The 23387-nt window shown below is 38.4% G+C and overlaps 3 protein-coding genes across 8 annotated transcripts in view; 2 read left to right on the top strand and 1 right to left on the bottom strand.

Annotated features, from left to right (window-relative positions):
• LOC144645254 (neurofibromin-like) overlaps positions 1-23387 on the top strand; it is an 81663-nt gene that overhangs the window by 17878 nt on the left and 40398 nt on the right. Inside the window, exons 13-18 of the mRNA XM_078504741.1 lie at positions 20673-20744; positions 21066-21125; positions 21466-21588; positions 21719-21835; positions 22511-22590; positions 23211-23331. Coding sequence (XP_078360867.1) covers positions 20673-20744; positions 21066-21125; positions 21466-21588; positions 21719-21835; positions 22511-22590; positions 23211-23331 — 573 coding nt within the window. The remainder of the gene's footprint in view (positions 1-20672; positions 20745-21065; positions 21126-21465; positions 21589-21718; positions 21836-22510; positions 22591-23210; positions 23332-23387) is intronic.
• On the bottom strand, positions 775-11562 carry LOC144645478 (uncharacterized). 6 transcript variants are annotated; one of them, XM_078505070.1, is made up of 5 exons: positions 11109-11562; positions 8568-8633; positions 7692-7946; positions 5017-5099; positions 775-1768 (listed from the first exon to the last, which is right to left on the bottom strand). In XM_078505070.1, exons 3-5 carry the CDS (start codon positions 7844-7846, stop codon positions 1716-1718), a joined length of 291 nt encoding a protein of 96 aa, XP_078361196.1. In that variant the 5' UTR covers positions 7847-7946; positions 8568-8633; positions 11109-11562; the 3' UTR covers positions 775-1715. The 6 variants fall into 6 exon arrangements, with proteins under 6 accessions (XP_078361196.1, XP_078361195.1, XP_078361193.1 ...); XM_078505069.1 differs by having other exon boundaries at positions 5027-5099; XM_078505067.1 differs by lacking the exon at positions 5017-5099 and having other exon boundaries at positions 11109-11556.
• LOC144645883 (uncharacterized) lies at positions 11877-13835 on the top strand. The gene has a single exon (XM_078505410.1). It carries the CDS (start codon positions 11877-11879, stop codon positions 13833-13835), a length of 1959 nt encoding a protein of 652 aa, XP_078361536.1.

The following is a 23387-nucleotide window of genomic DNA, read 5'->3' as shown; positions in this document are numbered from 1 at the left end:
CGGGAAAATAGGTAAAAAGGTGATGACACGGGCACGCATGCCATGACACGGCACGCTAATCGTGACATTTGACACGGATATGCGCATATTTAATAAGCGAAACAATGGGTGTCACGGTAGCTTTTGTTTGGCACGACTTTAACACGCTAAGCTTTTGTTTAAGTTAGTGTGTTCAATGTCACGCTAAGCGTGCGATATAACACGGTAAAATCGTGCGATATGGCACGGCTGGGCTTAGTAAAGCAATAATAGAAAATCAAAACATCGTCGCGGTCTCGCATAACAGCTTTACTATCGGATGAGACAAGCACGTTCGCATCGGTTCACTATTATTAATAATCTCCACCGAACTAGCAAATACTAAAAGGTGTGTTGCATAAATAAACATGAAAAGAAAACCAAGAAGCGACTAACATTATAATCTGATGAAAATAACTGTTTATAAAACTGATAAGCAAGAAAAGGGAATTTTTAAGTTTAGTGTATAAGCTTAAACAAGAAGCTTAAAGAAGCTTAAAACTGGGCGGGAAATGACGAGACACTTTGAAAGATAATTGTAAAGGTGTAATTGTGATTTTTCTGAATGCTTTCGTGTTCGTCCTGTGGCGAAATTTTGATGATATTAGTTACCTTCAGTCTGAAAAGGCGATTCTTTTTGGACGGAGGTCATTTCGTATATTTTTGTGTAGAAAGGACGTTTCGGTTGCCGGTAAGGTGCGGTTAGAGAAAGTTTGAAAAAGGGTTTTAAATTTTCTAAGTCATTTTCATCGACGCTTTGTGAACTTCTTAGTGTATTATACAGGTCTATATATACATGTATGTCGGTACAACGTGAAAATGGTAGGTTTTTTGGCCGTGGTTATTCTGTATATTCGATTAATATAAGGAGTTGTTTCAAAGGAGTAAAGACGGTTGTGCAAGTCATACAGAAGAAATGGAAAAGTTACTTTTCGTTTGCTTGATGGTGAGTGTGGTTGCGAGCTTTATGTAGGTAATCGTTGGCTGGTTTAGACGAGGGACAAAACGTGCGGTTGTGTGACTTGCTGGGAGAGAGACGCTTTTTTTAGGTTTGTAAAAAAATTATGGGGAAGATGGATTATTATCATGGATTGTTGTCAGGCACAGTTAATGGCTAGAGTGTGAAATATTATGGAAACAGCAATATATAAGTAATATATTATATACAGAGTACAATCATTGCTTTTCATTGTAATCACCAGCTGTGAGTACAGTTCATTGAGATTTTTCATTTTAAATAAATAAAAAGTGTATTTCATTGTGTAAGTCGAGTGACGTTTGGGCCGTGACGTTGTTAGACAAATCACATGGCTCTAGTTAACTTCAAGTGAGTTGCAGAATTTACAAACTGAAGACTTTTATCCCTGAAACAGAAGTACGCGATTGCGTATAGTTCGTGTGTCGATTAAGAACATTTTTATTTTAAAGCAGAAGGCAAATGGACTGAAGCAAGAAGTGTAATTCCTCTACAGATGTGAAGTATTAATAACTGCACGGCAGTTTGTTCTTTGGCTTTTTGTTTACTTTGTTTTATATTTTAGTTGCTTCGCGAGTGTGATGCATTACTCTGTAGAGGTGGAACGTCAGATCAGCTGATAAAGTTGAGTCAGAATCCATGGATTTTGTTTGAACTATAATCCTTCTTGATAATTGTGAGATGGTTCTTTCTTGTGGATCCATTTCGTTAGTTGTTGCCTTTAATTCTTGTATACTTGAGTTGTTGTGAACCATGTATTTTCTTGCTCTGCAACTGAATAAAATGAGAGAAAGATCCTTTTAAGTTTTAGAACGAAGATAACAAGATAAGTTGAGTTTGTAGGAGGCTAGTAAATTTCTTTAAGATGATATGAAATCGGCTGACATTTAATATTTTGGTTATCAAGGACTGGATAGCAAATTGATTTTGTTAACAATAGTTAAGTGTCTGAGAATTATGTTGGAGATATAGGCTGCGGTCACATCTGGACTGCTAACTATAGTTAGGACGGCGTTAACTATAGTTAGCTATTTCGGTAATGTGACCGCTTCTCTGTTCGCCCTAACTATAGTTAGAAAATTTACGCCTCGCTGATCCAAAACAATACACACTAACTATAGTTATACCCAAGCAAGGTTCATGGGTTAGTCTTAAGTTTACAAACGAAAAGCCAATCAGAATGCGACAATTCTTTTCGCACGTGCGAGATGAACATAAATATGCAAAACAAAGGGTCAAGGGAAGGAAAACAAGAAAAACAACATGCCAAGAAATTACATATCATCAATTTTAGCAAAAATATAGCTTGAATTCTTCGGTTTCTAGCATCCTTTCTTCATTTTATTTTCTTCAACGCCGAAATGCCGTGCAAAAATAGAAAAAATAGAGGAAAAACTGGACACAGATGAACAACAAGGGCTGTCATGAACTAATTTAAATACCAAATTATTCACAACCTAATCAGAACTAACCATAGTTAACTGCATTGGTGTGACCTCCAAGACGACAGAAAGCACTAACTATAGTTAGGTGTGACGTCACGTAACTTGAGACTAACTATAGTTAAACTTTAGTTACGTCGTAAAAGTGACCGCAGCCATAGAGACCTAGAGCTAAGGAATGGAATAGTGTTGTTGAAGGATAACTGCGTTAGAGTATTCCAAATATGTGAGGCAGCGGGGTATGCGAGGCGAGGCAGTGAGGCATGGGAGGCGTGTAATCCCAATAAAAGGTACAGTAAAATAGAATAAAAAAGGGGACCAACACAAAAATCAAATAAAATGCGCAACAAAGCACCTGTCCATATATGTGTCCGATAAAAGAGTGTGTACTGTAAAGCAACATTTAGCCCTATTCAGTACTGACATCTACCATAGGGGGGGAGGGGAGCTTATACCCGGATGTTTTTTTGTTTCCATGTAGATGAGCTTATAACTAGACACGATTATAAGCAGGAGCACTTATAACCCTTATTTTTCGGTATGCGTTGATACTGTTGCATACACTGGTGCATCTAATATTAAGTTCCCAAGAAATTGTCAATTTACCACAAAGCTTCCCATACCTTTCACATCCTGATTGATATGCACGTAGCCACTAGTACTATCATCAGGTTACGGTATTTATTCCCGCTGTTTATTATATTTTTTTGCGCCTCAAATGCAGCGCTTATTGGATCGCGAGTGTGGCACTTATTAAAAAATTGGATGCGCTATCTGTATGGAAATTTTTTGGTGTCACCATTCGTCTACTCCCGGCACTTCCACAAAATGCCACTAAAATTGTAAGTAAGGCCTTCACAACGGAACTATGTATTGCAAGAATTCTGAATAGAGACCTTAAGGTAATTTCCTTGAAATAGAACTGCTCATAGATTTCCAACCAAACTTTGCCAGTTGGTTGTTTACCTTAAGGGAAGTTAAATTTTGAAATAAATCAAAGATCTCTTCGAGATATCGACTTTTTTGCATGAAGTTAGTATGAGTTGAAGGTTTATCCTGGGCATTGTTGTTCGAACATATCATGGAAGAATGTAAACGTCTTTCAGTTCAAGCATTTTTTTTTTTATTTTCGCGGAGGAAATGCTGTATTTGTCAGTCGCGACGGCTGGGCACTTGCAACTTTGGCTTGGTTAAAAATGGTAAACTGACGTTTGCCTTTAATCGAAATAGCCTTTGGGGATATACAAACAAGAGGAAAACATAACTGGCAACACGTGAACAAAAGCAGATTTTAGCGAACAGATGAAATGCTTCCACACACAACAAGAAAAATTTTGTTCGAAACAACACAATGTACTGCCCCCCTCCCCTCCATGGGTGCCCCCCATAGTAACAAAAATATCAATAACTTTGCGTCCAAATCAACATAACTTGATCTATTTATCATGCTGGAAAACACGGTGCAAAAATGTATTTTTCTTGGCGTTTACTGTCTTTTTATACCACAGCTTTGTGCATAACTTAATTCAAATTGCAGATTTTAGGAATGAGAAACTCTGTTAGCCTACAGCCTTCTCAGCCAGCAATCACTACCAAAGAGCTTTATCAATTTCAAGTCTGAAGCGGCTTAACATAAGATTCCAAACAAATCTACAACAAAAATCGCACTTGACATCAGCTTCATACATGTACCTGAAACTTTTCGATATTACTCTGATGCTCTACCATTATCAAAATTATCAAGGCATGCAAAATTATCAATGTTGGTTAAGTGGCATCTAAAAGCATCATACTGTACTGCATTGGTAAGACCAGGTTCCAACTTTAAATCCCATCTCGAGCCTAATCCTTTTAGCTTACTATTTTAAAAGGCTAACTTTATAGAATCACTGCAAGTACCCACAATTACTTATACAAATTTTACTCAACATAATGTTCGCTAAGATGTAATTTTTTTTAAAAAAAGGTTAAAAGGCTATAATATGTACAAATAAAAACCGAACGTTTTTTACTATAACGTCTGTTTTCCACTTTTCTATATTAAAGGAATTTTTTGTAACATTATTATTAATCATTAAGTGAGAAAAAAAGATACAAAATCAAAAAGTCTTTATTTTATTGTTGTAGAAGTTGGACCACATCATCCCCGATGTTTGTTGTTGATAATTCATGATTTAGACAAAAAAATCCCTTCTATTACCCCACCAGAGACAACAGGAAACCAAGTGATCTTTGGGGAATGGGAAAGGGACACTGTGTGCATCTTTAGTTCTCAAAGGGCCAATTACCTCAGCACCTACCCTTCAACGGAGTTTACACCCCTCCTTACCCACCCCTACACATGGTCTAACAAAGAATTCAAACAATCATTATCGCTTTTTGCTTCAAGTTGATCATCATACTGTTTCCAGCAGTTAGAAATATTGACATCTGACGCCCTAATTTTTTAACAGAAAATAATATTTTGCTTAACTGAAGAAAAGTGATCCATAACTCCCTCACAGAAGGAATTTTTCCTAAGACCCCCCCCCCCACCCCCAACCTGAGGGAACCCTCCGGAAATCCAATTTAGCTTCATACCTTTCCTTACCGTTTTGGCCTTTGAGACCCCTCTCATCACCAGGAATTCCCAATCCCTTCTGTGGAGGAAGTATTGACATTTTCTGTAAACACAATTGAGAAATAAATTATAACATAAAACAGCCTTGCAATTAAATTCGGCACATGTGACCGTGCAAAAAGACAACAGTTCACGCTGATATACTGCTAAATAATAGAGTGAGTAAAGCACTTTCTCTATGCAACATTTTGGTGTATTAGTTTAGTTCCACACTTCCAGTGGCAGTGAAAAAGCCAAACAATGTTGGTTACCGTAATGATTCGATTTAGCGCCCTCCTTCCAATAAGCGCCCCCTTCCGAATAAGCGCCCCCCTTCGAATGTGTTTTTGTCAATAAGCGCCCCTATTCCAATAAGAGCCTCTATTGTAATAAGTGCCCCATTGTTATGAGCCTCTATTCTAATAACCCCCCCTATTGTGGATAACCACCCCTATTGAAGTCATCGATGCATTCTCGTTCCCAAAAGGATTGCGGCCTCTGGGAACGAAAATGTCATCAATGTCAAATAGATAGTAAACTCACGAACATTCACCTTACCGAACATGCCGAGTGGTTAGAGCGCCGGACTTGTAATCCGGAGGTCGCGGGTTCAAGTCCCGTTCTGACCACTAGCTGGATTTGTTCTCGGTAGTCCCGAGTTCAACTCCTCGGCCACGCTTGTAAATAGCCAACTGGTCTGCCTCCTGCCAGTTGGGATTTTTAACCATGTTATGTTCATTTAAAAATATTTGTTTCACATTGGCCCTGAAAAGCCCCATTGGGGGAGTGGTCAATTAAGTATTATTATTATTATTATTATTATTATTATTATTATTATATATTTACTGCTAAAATAAACAATTCTTTTAAAAGTAACTGAACTTTCAACAATTTGTTACTGACAGTTTCTGTTATTGTTAGTTATTTCAATATATATTTATAAGTTTTGTTTTGAACGTTGGTTTTTTCTCAAAAAATTAAATAAGTGCCCTGTCTCAATAAGCGCCCTTCCATGAGGTGCCAAAAGTAAATAAGCCCCCCGGGTGCTAAATCGGATCATTTCGGAAATACTATTAGCTGTGCACTTATGAGTTATGCAGGTGCACTGACATGAAAAGTGTATGCCAAAGCATCAACCAATTCATATCTAACCATAAAGTACTGCCGTCAATCTGTAGAAATTGTCCAACAGTTCATCAGCTTATTTGAACATAATACATATGGGAAATCTGCCATATAAATGCATTTATTAATCATTATTAGCTGTTTTGATGTTATCTGCTCACTCACAAGAATTGTGATAGCTGTCATTTGCATACTGTAGTGAAGCAAGTAATTAACTAAGACACCTTTCAATACTAGTAGAGAGGCTAATTTCTGCTTTCTGAAGCTTGAATATCAAGTTTATAAATCATTTTAATGATTTATTAACTTGATATTCAATAATTAAGATTTTTAATGACCTTGACAATTGTAGTTAACACACCACAAGGTCAAATTATTTAAACAGCAAAGACACAGAAGCACCATTTATCCCATTGACCTCAATAAAAAAAAAATCGATTCAGCACTTGAAAATATTCAGTATAATTATTTATAAAGTGGTCAAGGCATGTCATTATCAACTTCACTGGTTTTGATCAGACAGACTTCACTTCCATTTCATCTCTCCCTTCAGGATATCACCTCCATATGATTGACAGCAATAATAATATTAATAAATAAAATACTACCAGAAGATATATCATGTTAATTAACTAGTGGTAACCACAGGTTAGAAAGTGCGGGCCTTGACGCACTTAGAAAAGGTACTGGTACGAGAGTGCGTAATTTTATATGGCAGTGTCAATAAATAAATGATTAAATGGACAAAAGACAATTATCCCGAGTAACGCGTCACGCAAGGAATGCATGTTTTAATTGTTTTGGGAAGTGTAATCGAGGACGCGGTGTGAATTGAGATGTGATTTTTCTCAGTCGGTAAACTCGCTATGTTGTGCTCGCCTTTTATTAACGTGGCGCGATTAATGATAAATCACGCTTAATTGCCGCTAACTGTAACCGGCCGCGAACCAGTCAGAGTTGTTTTTTGTCGGATTGACAGTTTAGTGAACTGTAGTCGAGCACGCGGTGTGAATTGAGATGTGATTTTCCTCGGTCGATAAACTCGCTATGTTGTCAGTGTTATAACGAATTTCTCGAGAATAACCGTTGTTGGAATCATTCGCTTTGCCGTGGTTTATGCGTGACACAATCAGAGCAAATTTTCGCAAAAGCAACACCCGTAAAACACGTCTGCAAATTGTAATGTTTGCAATCTTCCATGTGACAGAAGCCTAGATCTTATGTGACAATCATTCTTGGAGAACAGATTTTCTCTTCCGGTGTTACGACAAACTGTCGTGATTGACACATTTTTCGCATTCCGATCGTTCTTAGTGGAAGAACAAAATTTTCAACTTCCGTTTTCGGTTCGCTTTCTATTAACGTGGCACGCACACGTAAAACGCAATCCGCTGGTCACTGTCAAGATTAGGGTTGCGGGCCTCTCTTGGGCCCGCAATAAGTGTTGGATACATGAAAAAGTTAAAAAAACTTGTATTGAAAATAATTAACTGGTTAGTAACAGCATACAATAACTGCTAGTAACACTTACCTGTTCTCCATTTTAAATAACATTCCGGATAACAACTTTTCCATGGGTATCATGTGGAGCAACATGCCTGTGCTGTAAAGCCAAAATCTCTGTAAGCCATTGCCAACCCCATCGCCTTTATCTTCACATAAAAAGCAACCTTTTTCTCCCTTCATGTGAGTTAATACAGCCTTTCCAGATTTAGGTATGCAGATGATAGCATCAGTGTTCCTTGCACCACTTTGTTCCCATCAGTTGTTGAAACTATTATAACTCCTTAAATAAACAAAAACAAAATTGAGTTATTGAAAAAACTTTTCAGTAATTTTACATAATCAAAAAACAATAATAATGGGCCAAGTCTATTACCACCACCCCATTAATACAATCACCTAGGCTACCTATAATAATTATAAAGCCCCTTCAAGTTGACCTGAGCAAATGCTCAGTACCAGTGGCTCATTGGTGGCCACACGAATGGAATTACAATGTATTTATGATGAATGAGATGACTACATTGAATATATCAAACTCAAATGACAACACTACAGTGTATTGATTCTGTTGTTATCTAAGACAGCTAATTAATATATCTTTTTTGCCTGATCATGTGGAATTACCACTTCAGATAATATGCGCAGAGACCTAGAATAAGATGGGATTCCAGCTGAGATCCTGCCTAGAACTAGTTAGGATCCCAGGTGGGATCCCCCCTGGGATCAATGCACAGCTAAAATTCCATGTGGAATTAGCAGCAGGTATCTCGAGTGGGATCCCACCTGGAGTTATTAGCAGGATCCTAGGTGACACCCCACCCAGGTCATTTTAGAATCCTTTAGGCAGCATCCCACGTGGGATGAACATACAGCAACCCAAGAAGGACTCACACAATCTCACCTTGCATTTTTACGTGAGTTCACCTGTCAAATATTCTTTTTAAATTTTCACAAGTCCAAATAACACCTTTAAAAAAACAAACGATTAAGTATATAGTAAATATCTTGAAAGCACCACAATTGAGAAGGTAAGATAAAGAATTCATTTCACAGCTACCAACAATGTTATCATCCCTTATCCAGGCCTGTCATTAAGGGCTGTAACCCGTAACACCTGTCACGGCTGATCATGAGCTCACTCAATGTTACAGGTAAACATTTTGATTAGTGTTACTTTACAAGTTGCATTCAGAATGAAATGCTACGGGTGATAACTTCAATGTTTGGCTGCATAAAAACTTAATGACAGTCCTGCAAGTTATCGTCATCCACCTTTACACTTGATTGGTATAAGTATTTTACAAAGGAGTTCCATGGTGGGAGAACATAAGAGGCAGGGGAGTCCCCCCACTCACTTTTCTCCCAGGTACCTGGGATTTTACTTTCTTTCACTTGCATAACAAGTGAATGGCCTGCTAATGCCTGAGGGGAAGGGAGGGAAAAAAATCACTGGTCACAGTGCATACAAACAAAACAACACTAAACAAGAAACCCACTAAATGCAGTGAATTTTTCCACACACGAGTACCCGGGGGGGGGGGGGGGTACTCCCTATAATGGCCTGTACTAGTGAGTACGGGGAGGCTCCGCCCGAAAGGGGTACCTTTTTCAGGCTTCAGGTATATAAAAGGGTAGGGATTTCACACGTTTAAGTATATGAAAGGGTATGGAAATATGTCATTTGGCTATTTAAAAGGGCCTTTAATTAAAATATTTCAAACAGACGCAATTTATGGCTGTATTATTTTAATTTATTAATTAAGCGCTACATAAAAATGACAAGAAAACGTCCTATTTTAAGACCATGTTATGTCTCTTAGGTATATGAAAGGGGTACCTTTTTTCAGTTAAAGGTATACGAAAGGGGTACAATTTCTGTCAAAAATGGTATATAAAAGGGTAAGGGGTTAGAACTTGGGGCGGAGCCTCCCCGTACAACACTTTTTGGAGTACCCCCCTCGGGCACGAGTACTATGTATACACATGAACACAACACCAAAAAACCTTGCTGTAGTGATCTACAATTTACAGTTCTGTGATACCCATATTTTGAGCGACGACTTCCACCGGGTTAGTAAAGACAGTCTATTATAAGGGGTCATACAGCAGGTCGTCACAAAAGTGCGAGGCAGCAAGGTGTGCGATCCATTCTAGTAAGCCAGCTAAATAGCAGATCAGCTAGCTTAAATATAGCACTCTGATAAACCTTTTCACTTGGAGTAGGGATTTTCACCTCATGAATATACCTCGCTGCCATGCCTCACACGCCTTGCTGCTTGCACATGAGGGCCTGTTTACATATAGTTCCAGAATGACTTATATTTCGGAACAAGTTCACAATGAAGTTCATTGACTGCATACATTCCACATGACATAATCGACCAGCTCAACCAAGGTTGTTTTCATGTGCGAAGTTTTCACTCAAGATCAAAACAAGATGGCGCATGTTTTGCACAAACATGTTATTTTTAATGCTCATGATGGCTATATCTGCAATTTCAACAAGCAATTTGACCATTAGGGCTGCTTCTTGGGCTAAACAGTAAATGCTATAATTTACATTTTTTTGCTCTGAGTTCAAACTGTAACCTCTGTATGTGGTTTCACAAGATGCGGTTTCATCTCGGAATCAAATTCATTTAAAAACCGGAATGAACTCATTCGGGAATGACTTGACTTTTGTCTTGGTATCATGTAAACAGATAGAGTGAAATATATCGGGATGGGATTAACTTGTTCCGGAATGAGTCATTCATGAATCATGTAAACAGGCCCTAAAACTCTCACACAGCAGCAAACTGCCAGGTTTTTTTTCTTTTTAAAGAACAAATTGCTTGTATCGGTGTATGACCAATATTCAATAGGCTATCGGTTTTTAAACAACTTCATTCCATTTCGTAGCAGATCTATATGTAGCGACTATAATGGGAGCATGCACCATCATGAACTTAGGCAACTATTTTTAGCCATGCAATATCAGCTTTATGCAGTTTCAAAAATTATTTCCGTTTTGTAGCAAGTTCCCCGAGCTTTAAACAGATTTGAAGCAAACGGATATCAGTAACAATTAACCCTCTTTATCACCTTCAATGTTGCACACAGTAGCCAAAATAACTTTGCCTCCAAAAAGCGAACAAAGGGTAAAAGAAATATGTTAAGCTTATTTCAGTAATTTTCTGGCCAAACAAAACCAGATCTAGCAAACACAGCCAAAAACGTAAACCAAAAATATAAGCTTACATAATGCAATGTCGATAAAATGCTCTTAAAGAACCAAAAACAATAACCGACGACCATTGCTTTGAGTATTCTTACTTCACTAAACAGTTCAAGTTGTTTTAATCGGATCGCCGGTCCAAAATCAAAGCGAAAGCTGGCAATAAAGGTCAATAAACATGGGAACGCGCAAACTACATTCTATTATAAAAAACACATGTCATACCTGAACTCGTCTCTCATCACCGTCTGCCTTCAGTGCACAGCCTATATAATTCAACCTCCTCTCACAAGAAATTCTTCCTGTCATCCTTACAAAATTCCTTTTCGGTTCATTTGGATTCCAAACGTTCAGGCTGCGACTCGCCATTCTCGTCCCCAGAGTCCACGATTCCACTAGTCTCCACCGGTCAAATATGTCCGCTATTATTCAAAATGGCGTTTTTTGAACAACTTTTTCAATCTTTTCGTCCCGAAAACTTCGCATTCACCTGCTTCCTCCCCTGTCATCCAACTCAGTCCTAGCGTTCCTCCTAATTCTACACAACATAACATGACGTCTCTCCTTTTCCTTCAAAATATACGCAAAAAACAAAACCCTCATTAACGAAACAACAGGGAGAATGAGGTATAAATTGTATAATGAGCTACCGAATCTATGAACTGGACTAACGCCCAGTTAATAACGTATTCTAACTTACTAGTTCGGCGGAGCGTAAGCTCACGATCGTTCTTATGCTCGAGCGAAAACGCTGTTTTGTATTTAAATTAAACTTCATCGAAGGAAGAAAAATCTTTTATATGTATAAATCATTATACGACAGTAAACCACTCCGCAATGCCCCATGTTTATTACTATGTTTTTTATTCCTTCGTGTGGTTCCTGCTCCGACTCTGGAAGCCTCATTATGGGATATGAATTGATCAATTCATTACCATAGTTACAACGAGACGCATATTTCATTAGTCCACCGAAACCGTCACGGAAACTATCATGGAATGCAGCACAGACGAATTACACTGTTTAAATTTGGAATCGGAAGATTTAGATCGTTTGGGAGGCTTAACTAATTCGTACTTCAGTGCACGAGAAAATGATGAGGAAGCATTTGACTCGGACTCCGACAACAGCAGTTCCGACGAGGACGATGATGACGAAAACCTTGATTTCAACGAAGATGAAGACGTGGAACTCATGGAAGTTCACATGTCTGAGCGAGCCAAGGTGCAGAAGTTCTACGCAGATACGTGTAACTGTAAATTAGGCCCGGATGAGAAGGCTTGTAGCCTTTCCCTTACGCTCGACGACTTCGCTGACTCACGAAACAACTGCAGTGAACTGACCTCGACTGAACTTGACTTAGTCATGCTGGGCACAATACAGAGCTCGTTAAATTGCAACGAAACAAGCATCTCTGGCAGAGTGGAAAAAAATCGGCAAAATGCAAGAATGGCATACTTCTACCACGGGAAAAGAATCTGTATGAAAACATTTCTCTTTTTACACTGCCTCCAGCACAACCGATTTTACAGCCTAGTTAAACACTACAGGAAAAATGGTTTAACTTTACGCGTCCATGGAAACGCCAAACGGCTACCCAGCAGTGCTTGTTCTTCCGAGACAGTTGAGCAAGTTGTTAAATTCATCAAAAACACGGCCGAAGAACAAGCCCTCCTTCTTCCAGGGCGTGTACCAGGTTTTAAGCGAATAGACGTTAAGTTATTACCTTCAAATCTCACGAAACATGGTCTTTGGAAACGTTATGCAGACATCTGTACCGGAATTGGTGAAGTCTCGGTTGGCTATTCTAAATTTTGCGACCTGTGGAATCAACTCTGCCCTTTCATTCTCATCATGCGACCGGCTACTGATTTATGTTGGACGTGCCAAAAAAACAATAATCAGATTCATAGAACTGCAAATTTACCCGAGACGGAAAAAGTGGAAGCAGTCAGGGCCCAGGAAGAACATCTTCGCCTCTCTTCTGGAGAACGTGAACATTATAAGAACTGTTGCGAGGAGGCTAAGCATCATGTTCAACATTTTCTCGAAGAAGTCGACTTTGCTCACGGACGCGAGCCCCTCTCATACAATGGTACTATGCATTATTCCTACGATTACGCGCAACAGCTTCATTACCCGTCAGATCCAAATCAGCCAGGTCCAATTTACTTCAAGACGCCTCGAAAATGTGGACTCTTTGGCGTTTGTTGCGAAGCGATACCTCGCCAAGTCGACTTTCTTATTGACGAAAGTGTACTGACTGGCAAGGGTGCGAACAGCACCATTTCATTTGTGCATTTCTTTTTTGAACGCCACGGACTGGGCGAAACTGACGTTCATCTTCACGCCGACAATTGCGGAGCACAAAACAAGAATTCGGCGTTCATATGGTATTATTTGTGGCGCGTAATGAACGGACTTCACAATACTATAAACTATCACTTCCTACTCGCGGGGCACACGAAATTTTCTCCTGACTGGTGCTTTGGTTTAGTAAAGCAAAAGACAAGACGTACTTTTATTTCCTCCTTATTTGATATCGCTAGAGCAGTGGAAGAATCGGCTATTGTGAATGTGGCTGAACTTGTGGGACTCCACAACGGAACTGTTCGTGTCCCAACTTATGACTGGGTCACTTACTTTAAACAATACTTCAAGAAATTACCAAAGATTAAGTCCTATCACCACTTCCGGTTTGACAAAGATTTCCCCGGAACTGTATTCTGCAAACAGTATTGGTTTTCAGAAGAAAGGGCCATCAACCTTCTCCGAAACAGAAGTCAGCTTCCACTACCAGGCCAGCTCCCAGCCATTATCAATCCGGAAGGGATCAGCAGAGAACGTGCAGACTACTTCTTTAAAGAAACTAGAGAATTTTGCCGCGATGGCACTAAGGATTTAGTTGCTCCAGCGCCCGCTCTAGCTCCCGCTTCAGCAGCTTCGAGTTAAAAACAGTGTATTTATTTAGAAATCAACACTTATGTATCGTTAATGTTAGTTCACGCTGGATTGAAAATATTGTTCTAGAGTTATTCCAATGTCAACAATGTGTGATTTCAATGTGGAATGTTTGTTTTTGAAGTCTTTGTACAAAATAAAAACATTTAGATTGATTTATATTTGTTTTACTGGGTAATTACAAGCTGTTACAAAACAATAACAACGTGAACGTTTATGAACTTTTTTTGCAAGTTGAACTTTCGATCTTATCGCACGCGCCGGCTAGACTTGTTTGTGAATTGATTGTCTATTGAAGCGTCACGGCTTAGCAAAAAAAAAATCATGTCTCTGGTTTTATTTGGCGTAAATGGGCGATTTAAACGGTAAAGTGATTTCAATAAGTAGAAAATATGTTCTATTAGAGTTAATATGACGCGCCGTGAACGTTTATGAACTCTTTTTGCATGAAAAAACTTTCGGTCTTATCGCACGCGCCGGCTGGACTTGTTTGTGAATTTATTGTCTTTTGAAGCGTCACGACTTTAATAGCAAAAAAAAATCATATCTCTGGTTTTATTTGGCGTAAATTCATATCTGTTTCTTTTATCGGTGATTTAAACGGCGAAGTGATTTCAATCAGAAGAAACGATGTTCTTTTTAAGTTTATATGATGCGCCGCGAAGAATTATGAACTTTTCTTGCAAGAAAATAAGCAAACTCCGGTGTGTCAAATGATTTACAATAGGACTAATTATGACTTTTAGAAAGTCTAATTTTTGCCTTGCACGCCGACGAATCACAAGTCTGTTTAGAAAGTAATCCACATTATTGTTAATATAAAATAAAGAAAAACGTCTGGATGGCTTGTCAAATTGTTTTTTTTTTCTGTTCGGTTAAAACCCATAAAAATAGGAAAGAGAAACAGACTTATAGAGTTAGTGTTTTTAATTACACCGCAGTCAAACTTAATTTCGCAATTGAAATTTGATTTGTTCCTCGCCTCCTTCTTTCGGTGTATTTTTCAAAGACTGAGAGTTAAACCCGTTTGAAAAGTTCGTGTAAACAAAACAAAAATTCTTGGTTCTCCCCTATGGACGCCGGTGTGTCAAATGATTTATAAAAGGAATAAAAAAGGTTTTCTTGCACGCCGACGCATCACAAGTCTCTTTAGAAGTAATACACTTAATTTTAAAATTTACCGCCGCTTTTTGGCAGAGGGATAATTGTCTCATCAACAATGGAAAAAAATTAGCACCTCGCGCGAGTCACACCTATTGTTAACCTTCTGTAAGCATACTTTGAAAGACTTCGTTTTGATTGGCTAATTGCTAATCACGTTCCACTAACATCGTATAAAGCGAGTGGATGATCTTGTTATTTTCTTATCGTAGAACTTGTTTCTGACTGCCTTGCTCCAGAGTTGAAATTAAGTTGAGGAAATGTCTGTTCGAAATCTCACCAAAGTTCCAAAGTTAACGCTTGTTTATTTTGCTGTTGACCAAACAACATGTGTTGTTGACACTAAAAAATTACGAATGAAAGAAAGTGAAAAGACGTTCGAGACCAAGCCAGCGAGGAACACTGCTGTAAATGTCAAAAGCGGACGCAGCTTACTAGATGCAATGGTCATTGCAGTAGATGGTAAGTGCACATGCCCTTTTGCTAATGTTGTGCTGAAGTTGATTTTCTGTCCTTTTCCATTTATTTATTTGTTCATACTTTCTAACGATGTTTTTTCCTATTCTAGATGACGTAAAGAAACTTAACGCAGAGGAAAAGGCTTTCGTCGAAGATCCAGCCAATGCACATCTTTTCAGCAAGCAACCCTCCACTGAAGTCACTGGAAGAAAGAGATCCGGAGAGAACCTGGATGATGTCTCTAGCCAAGCTAAAAAGAATAAAACTTCCACTGATGAGGTAAGAGAATGATTACAACATAAATTTCAATAGTTTTTGACCTTACGGACAAACGTGCTAAAGAAATTAAGAGGAAATCCGCCAGGACTTCGAGTAGTTGTTGGACAACATTATGTACCAAAACTATTTTCACCTGATTGCAAGCTTTTGTGTTACTGCTTCAAATATCTTATCGAAAGAAATCTTTTCTAACAACACCACACATCGAAAACACATTTTTAAGTTCCGCTGAATTCCACTGAATCTCTTAAAAGATGTAAGCTTTTGCCCATAGCTTGTGAACTTAAAATATCATTTTCTCAGACTCTGATAAGAAATTGTTGTACCAGAATTATTTCCCCCTTATTGCAAACTTTTTTGTTACTGCTTCAAATATCTTATCAAAAGAAATCTTTTCTAACAACACCACACATCGAAAACACATTTTGAAGTTCCGCTGAATTCCACTGAATCGCTTAAGACGAATTTACAAAATGGCTACACGTGAGATTTTGCCCATACCTTGTGAACTTTGAAATTCATTTTCTCAGACTCTAATAAGAAATTGTTGTTGGTGTTGTCACGGATAATTACTTACATCTTTACCTTTTATTAAGGGTAGGAAATAACGCAATAGGATTTAAATTATTCTGGAAATTGATTTTTGTCCAACTTTAATAAATATTACTCGACTTCCTAGTGGATTCCGTCTTAACAGATGACAAAACTATAACTTGTTACTGTTCTGTGTTCGCTGATTACAGTGCAATGCACGCGCTACTAGCTAATTTCATTTAAAAGAACAGAAACATTGAAAAGCAAAAAAAAATACGTGTTGCTATCGTATTTAAGAAATGACTTGTTCGAGTAACGTCAGTAGCCAATATGGAGCGTTAACAGCTCGCGCTAGTCCAGCGTTTATGAGGTCTATTTAGAAGGAAAGTAGCGCGTGTCATTGTCATTGCTCGATATCTAAGCTTTACGTTCACTTAGTTCCATGGCCACTTCGTTCGACATCAAAATGTTTCAGAGAATAGTCAGATCATTTCACTTTAAAAACGACGAAAATGTTAAGAAAATATTTTTGCTCGATGAAAATGTAAAGAAGTCGAAAATGTGTATCAGCTTGAAACCTAGCTAGGGCTTGAAATGCGCGTTAAATGACTATGCGTGCACACAAATTTTCAACACGGAAAATAACGAGGCGCATAAGTGGAGCATTCTCACTAGTTTGACATTTTTTTTCTAACTGCCTATTTCTTCTAAAATGATCTGTTTATATTGTGTGAAACAACCTGACTATTGTTTGGAATGACTTGACATGGAACAAAGTGACTTTGGAACGAAGTGACCGGATACCGATCAGTTTCGCTCGTAACTTGCGTTCGCTTATTAATATTATATAATGTTAAGTGTAGTTACTATAGAATGTTTTTAAAAGATATCTTGCGATGATGTACTAAAGGTCCAAAGTAAAATATCAAATACAGCGCAGGGTCGTAACTAGCAAGACGAGGCACAATCCAGGTTACATTATCGCGAAACGTTTACGTTAAGAAAATGTGATATGTCTTTTTAAGTTCGAAATCGCAACGATTTTTTACATACATTTGCCATACGCTTACAGGTTGTATTCGCATTTCTCGCCTGATTATAACTTCCAGGATAAATGAATAATGCGTTGTTCTCCTTTTGATTTATAATAAGAAATTAATGCTTACCTTTTAATGTTGCCTTGCCCGGAGTATCCTTGCTGCCGGCTAAGAACAGTACCATGAAGTAAAAAATTTTAAAGACAGAAATTTGTTCAGTGTCGAAGTCAATTTTTCTTTGCTAATGACAACAATGGAAAAAGTTTATACGTATAATTATGCATTGACGTAAATGCACGCGCTCGCTTTTGAACTTATATCTCTCTATGTATTTTTCCACCAAAAAGACTAAATCTGCACGTTTTCTTTTAAACTAAATAAACTAAAATTCGTTAATACGTCAATACAGAGCCGACCGTACCATTAGTGACAAAAAACTTCAGGAGAAGAACACGAAAACCACAACCTCCTTTTTTTACCTCCAGGAAAATAAATTTTACTGTATCTGATTTTTCTTTGGGTATATTTTTAACTGTGATGTTTTATTTACATGTATTTACATTTATTTACTTGTAGGTTCAACAGCTAGCAATATTCTTGGCTGAACAAAATGAACGCGAGGCCCATTTGAAGCACCAGCGTCTTAGCAAGGCGAGGCCGAAAAAATCAACGAACGAAGCAGCCACCCAGTGTGAAAGACAGGCGACCGATGACTCAAAAAAACCCTCAGATGTAGCAGTGCAGACGGACTTCCCGGCTGACGTCATGGAGGACCTGAAAGAACAAGTGAGACAGCTCACTAAGGTAGTGGCGGATCTAACTGCGCTGCGGGCTATAGACGAGAAAGACCCAAGTCCTCCACTGTTTAGTGACACCTTAGCAGAATCACTAAGTGACATTTTGCCGTTCGAGAGCATGGACACGGTTGCAGAGACTCCATCACCTTCAGGGCCCGTGGAGCCAGTGTGCATTGTCCAGGATTCAGTCCTTCAGAACATCCCCGTTAGTACGAGCCAGAATCGAGCCTTCACACCAAGACCTCCATTTATCAGCCAGAACAACGTTGCACAGTCCTTTCCGCTTCGATCACCACTGTCCACTGTAAACCAGAATCTTCAAGCAACACACCGCAGTGGGCCTACAGATGAGCAGCGGCGGAAAGTTGAAGCCCTAGTCTTCATGGGGTCTCAGATTATCACCACTGCCATGGCATGTGCTGACGTTCTTTTTACGGAGGAAGAGTTGGCAAACGGGAACACGTCTGGCTCCTGCGGATACACTCAGCTGGACGACCTGAAGTTACGATTCCTTAAAACGGCGCTCCGCCAGAAATTCGAGTCACCAGTGTTCTCAGATCAATGGGAGAATGTACGACATCGCCTAAATACGAAATGTCGAGGAAAAAGAAGGACTGTACTTCGAAGGCTACAGAAACAAACAAACGTTTAGTATTACAAACTTGACAAATATATAGTGTAAACGGAATACTTACCAAGGGTAGCTTTCTTTAACTTCAGCTTCTTGCTATTAAGACGTTTCATTTAGCGTTTAAGAGTTGACTCAGTTTAAGCAAAAAAAAAAAGATTTGTAAAGATTTATTTCCGAAAGAGCATTGTAATTTTTGTTTTTTTTAGGGCGTTTCATTTAGCGTTTTAATACAAGTTAATTCAGTTTAAGCGAGAAAAATGATTTCACATGAAGATTTATTTTCAAAAGGACAATGTATTTTATTTTCTACTTTTAGTGACGGAATTGATTAGCATCTGACCTTGGGAAATGTCAGGAAATGTTTGTATATAAGTAATAAACTGGCTTTTGAAAGTTGATGACTTGGGAGTTTTTATGTCTAATAGCAAAGCGTTCCCGTAGAACGAAGAGCTTTTCTGCAACGTGGAAAGCTCTTCGTTCGTACGGGAAAGCTTCCTTCCGTCACGATCCTTCGCTGGCCCAAATAAAAACCGACTTTTTTATTTCACACAAAAGCGCTTGTAGTCGATCAGCGGATAGCGTTTTGTTGACATTTGATTCCTAATTTGGTCAAGGATTTCGTGCTCTGCAAAATGTTTAGTTCCCGACGTCTGTAAACAGTATTAGTGTTTTAGATCGAAAAGAGCGATTTCGCTGTACGTTTCACACGAAGCAAAAATCATAAAATGGCTTCAAAAGCTAGAGCAAAAGCCTGCACCACAAAAAGCGAGTTATTCGATCAATATTATCCGAGACGTTTTCGAATCGAATTAACAAAAGTGAGACATGTGAGTCATTCGCTTATAAACACGGCACTTTTGGTTATCACGAAGTTCACGTTAGTTTCATGTAAAAATACGAAAGTTATTTTCTTTGAATATGTGAAAAATACGTCTCGGGTATCCGTTCTTTTCCTTGAATTACATTTAGAAACGGTGGTCGTGCAAAGTTACGTTTCAACACTACCGTCAGCATGTCTCGCTTTTGGAAAATGTCGGTGGTGTATTTTCATGGAAACCATGTGACGGATTAAAATATTTCGCTCGAGAAACACGAGTTTTAGAAGTAGAATCTACAAACAATGGTCTTAAAGGCGCATACGAATGAACTGTTCAAAATGTCTTCACGGAACTTTCGACGAGCCGCCCGGTAGGTAAGTGAAAACACTCAGCGAGTTTATAGTAGTCTAGTGTGCATTTCGACACGGTAAATAGTTCACTCGCTTAGTGTGTTATTTTGCTCGCTTAGCGTGTCATTTCGCTCGCTAAGCGTGTCATTTGGTCGCTGTTTTTGTTTTGCAAATGCTGACACACTTCTTTGTTAGATTGAACACGCTCCTTTGTTTTTCCGTGCCATTTATAACAAAAGAAAATTTTAATGATTCGTGCGTTCTGACACGGTGCTTGCGTGTCAACAGAATTTTCCTTTGTTTAGCGTGTCAAATTAGCGTGCCCGTGTCATCACCATTTTACCTGTTTTCCCGTGGAGGGTCACATATGTGTACATTGATAAATCAGGGTTCGTTCAGGTCCTGGAAAACCTGGAAAGTCCTGGAATTTTATTGTGGCACATTCCAGGACTGGAAAGCCCTGCAAAAAAGATTCATAATAGTCTTGGAAAGGTCTGGAAATCTGTTTAACTCAAGTAACACCAGAATTCTCAGAACAAACATTATAAGAAATGTATGGATGACAGTAAGGAGAAATAATATTGAGATCTTGGAAATGAAAGGGTTTATGTGAATTTTGGAGTTTTGGAAAATCAGTCATTCCTTGAAAATTCCTGAAAAGGCTTGACTCAGACTTTTAGAATTATATTAGTTGCTAAAAAATCCAGACAAAGTATTTCTTCGACCAACAAGCCCTTTAATTTATTTTTACCTATTGTCTAGACTCCTCTGAGTTGGTGGCCCAGAGCTGATGTACTTCATTCTAAAGCTCAAGCTCTCAGACACATCTTCTTGGTATGTTAATCATCTTCATGTAGTTCCCAGCCCTGATTAATTTGTGAATTATTGTTACCTCTTTGTAACAAATTCTAGTAGGCAGGTATCCAATCATGAATCTTTGGAAAAACATGTTGATGTAAATAACACTTGCTTAACCTAAAATAGTTATTATCCCACAAAATGTTGGACATTCTACTGTGTAAAAAAGTAGTGACAAGGGTCATGCGAAATAAGCAGTGTGCTAAAATGCTGTTTCTGTTCTTTTTCATCTGCCCTTTCTTTCATGTCTTGTGCTTTGTTGATGGGAGTATTTCCTGCAATTTTGTACTTCAACAGACTATTTGTAATAAGGTTCAAACTGCTGAACAGGAGGGACAACAGTCAAGGCTGAGCCAGGTGAGTAGAAACAAACAAACAAACAATCAGTAATCATGGTAGTTTACGGACCAATTGATGAACAATCAATCAATCAATTTATCCATCTATCTATCTGTCTATCTATCAAGAAAGCAAGCAACAAAAGTGCAAGGTTGCAAGCAAACAAACAAACAAACAAACATACTGCTTAGTGAGGCAGCCAAACAAGCAACCAACTTACAAACAGACAAACTAACATAAAAAACAACTGCAACCAAAAAAAGACCAAACAAACAATTAAACAAAAAGGCAAATGGACAAAAAAAAAAACAACAAAAAAATATTGTGTTAATTAAAAGCAACTATTCTTCTTTTCAAGATCTACAAAGTGAAAGACAAGAAGCACAAGGAAGATGAGTTACATTCCAACAAGAAACAAGACAAAGAGTTGCTGCTGTGGCTGGTGAAAATTTTTCATGCAGATCCTGTTTTTGCTTTTCATGTAAGTTCAATTTTCCACAGTTAAACTGTGTTTGTATAAGGTGTTTATCAACAGTGTCATGGTTGAGTTTTAAGTACTTAATCTTATTCCTTTAAAATGTAATTTTCGCAATTACCATTTTGTTCAACAGAATCCTGATCTTCATGGCTGGGAAATTCAAAAGAACTCAACTCAAGTTATAATGGGTGTGGTCAACCTCATGTTAACACCCACTTTACCTTCTGAAATCAGACACGAAGCAGCTGAGGTACAGTGTATATACAATCAGTTTGTAGCTTAATCAAAGCAATGATCTGTTCCCACAGCAATAATAACCTGGACCATCAGATCGGAGTACAAGAATGTGATTCAGTGGAAGTAGAAATTTTCAAACCTAGTGCTTATGCTTTTGATTGTCAGTTTCATGCCAGTTGGCCTCCTTTTCAACTGGTCAGCAACAGGGAGGACTGAGAGCTCTGGGGACATAACTAGATTGAAATTCAAAAGTCGTATTCGTACTCAATCTTGTACGCATACTTCATCTCATACTTGCGCTCCGGCGGATCTGAAGAGCCCTATTGAGAAGACACAATAAACACACAGACACACACACTGTGTGTCTGACACCCCCCCCCCCCCCCCTTCATTTAACAATTTCAGTATCAAAATTTAAACACAAAATATTTTAAAAATCCATGGAACTTACTGGTTGCAGTCATATATATCTTTCATCTAAAATCCTGCGAATTTGGTGGAACATGTACACTAAGACTATTACTTGATGGTTTTCAATAAATTTATCTCATCGCCTGTCTGCTTGGCATTTGTACAATTATTTGTTCCCTTTTGGGAATCAAAAGGTTGACAAGTTGAACGTAATTTTTTTATGTATTTTTTATGTACAATCATGTTTTATGTAACTTGTGTTTTCTTTGTTTTGCAGACTCTCCTGTGGTTCTTTCAAGCTGATCACATTGAGATGTGGAACCCTGTGGCACCTATTGCCACATTTTGGGAGATCAGGTAACATGGCAGAAATTGAAAAGGCGTATAGGAGACTTTGATACATTATTTAAATGCCGACATACAAAGGAACACATAAGAGAGAGGGGAGGTAAAGCCATGAGCCAAGTGGCTTATACTTTCTGGAGCACATCCTGGTTTCTCCGCTAGGAAAATTTCTACTTCCCCTTGATAGGGATACCAGTCCATTGCAGGGTTACCCCCAGCATTATTTTGCCAGTACCCATGGATTTATACACCTGGGTGAAGAGAGGTTTCTTCCCAAAGCACAAGGGGTGACCTCGGGCAGGGTTCAAACCTTGACTATTTGATCCAGAGTCCAGCGTGGTAACTGTTAGGCCACTGTGTCTCCCACAACAAAGGAACACATGTTGCTATTACAAGGGGACGAGTTGCTGCAACATGTTTTCACTTCAATCTCTTGCATGTGTAATGGTAGTGATTTTGTCCCTGCTACATGTTTCTGCAACGTGTCCCTACTTTGGTTAGTTAAATAACTTTCTGATAAGGTCTACAGTTGAGCTTGAATTTCACTTCAAGGTAAATTTGAACTTTTAGTAAGATTTTAAAAGCATCATTGTTTTAATCTAAATGCAAATCCTGCTTTCTCTGACTTCCAGTTCACATGTGATGGTGTCTATTGCTGAATTTCTCATCGGACACGGCAGCCATGGCACTGTCCTGTTGAGATACTTGAGAGATCTGACCCTGAGCAAAAATGAGTTTTTGCAAAAACACAAGGTTGGTTTAATCTCAATGTACCTTATTAAATTCATGTTAGAGTTTGTTTATTTAGC

This window comes from Oculina patagonica, chromosome 3, assembly GCF_052425735.1.
Source record: "Oculina patagonica isolate OP01 chromosome 3, crgOcupat, whole genome shotgun sequence".
Taxonomy (NCBI): Eukaryota; Metazoa; Cnidaria; class Anthozoa; order Scleractinia; family Oculinidae; genus Oculina; species Oculina patagonica.
The sequence above is the reverse complement of the archived record's forward strand: the minus strand, read 5'-3'. Positions and strand labels throughout refer to the sequence as shown.

Coding starts and splice junctions, on each gene's coding strand:
- LOC144645883 (XM_078505410.1), top strand. CDS start 11,877: ATGGAATGCAGCACAGACGAATTACACTGTTTAAATTTGGAATCGGAA.
- LOC144645478 (XM_078505066.1), bottom strand. CDS start 11,252: ATGGCGAGTCGCAGCCTGAACGTTTGGAATCCAAATGAACCGAAAAGG. Junction 5,100..11,108: donor GTGATGAGAGACGAGTTCAG/GTATGACATGTG, acceptor TTGTGTTTACAG/AAAATGTCAATACTTCCTCC. Junction 1,769..5,016: donor GGCCAAAACGGTAAGGAAAG/GTATGAAGCTAA, acceptor CATTTTATTCAG/TTGCAGAGCAAGAAAATACA.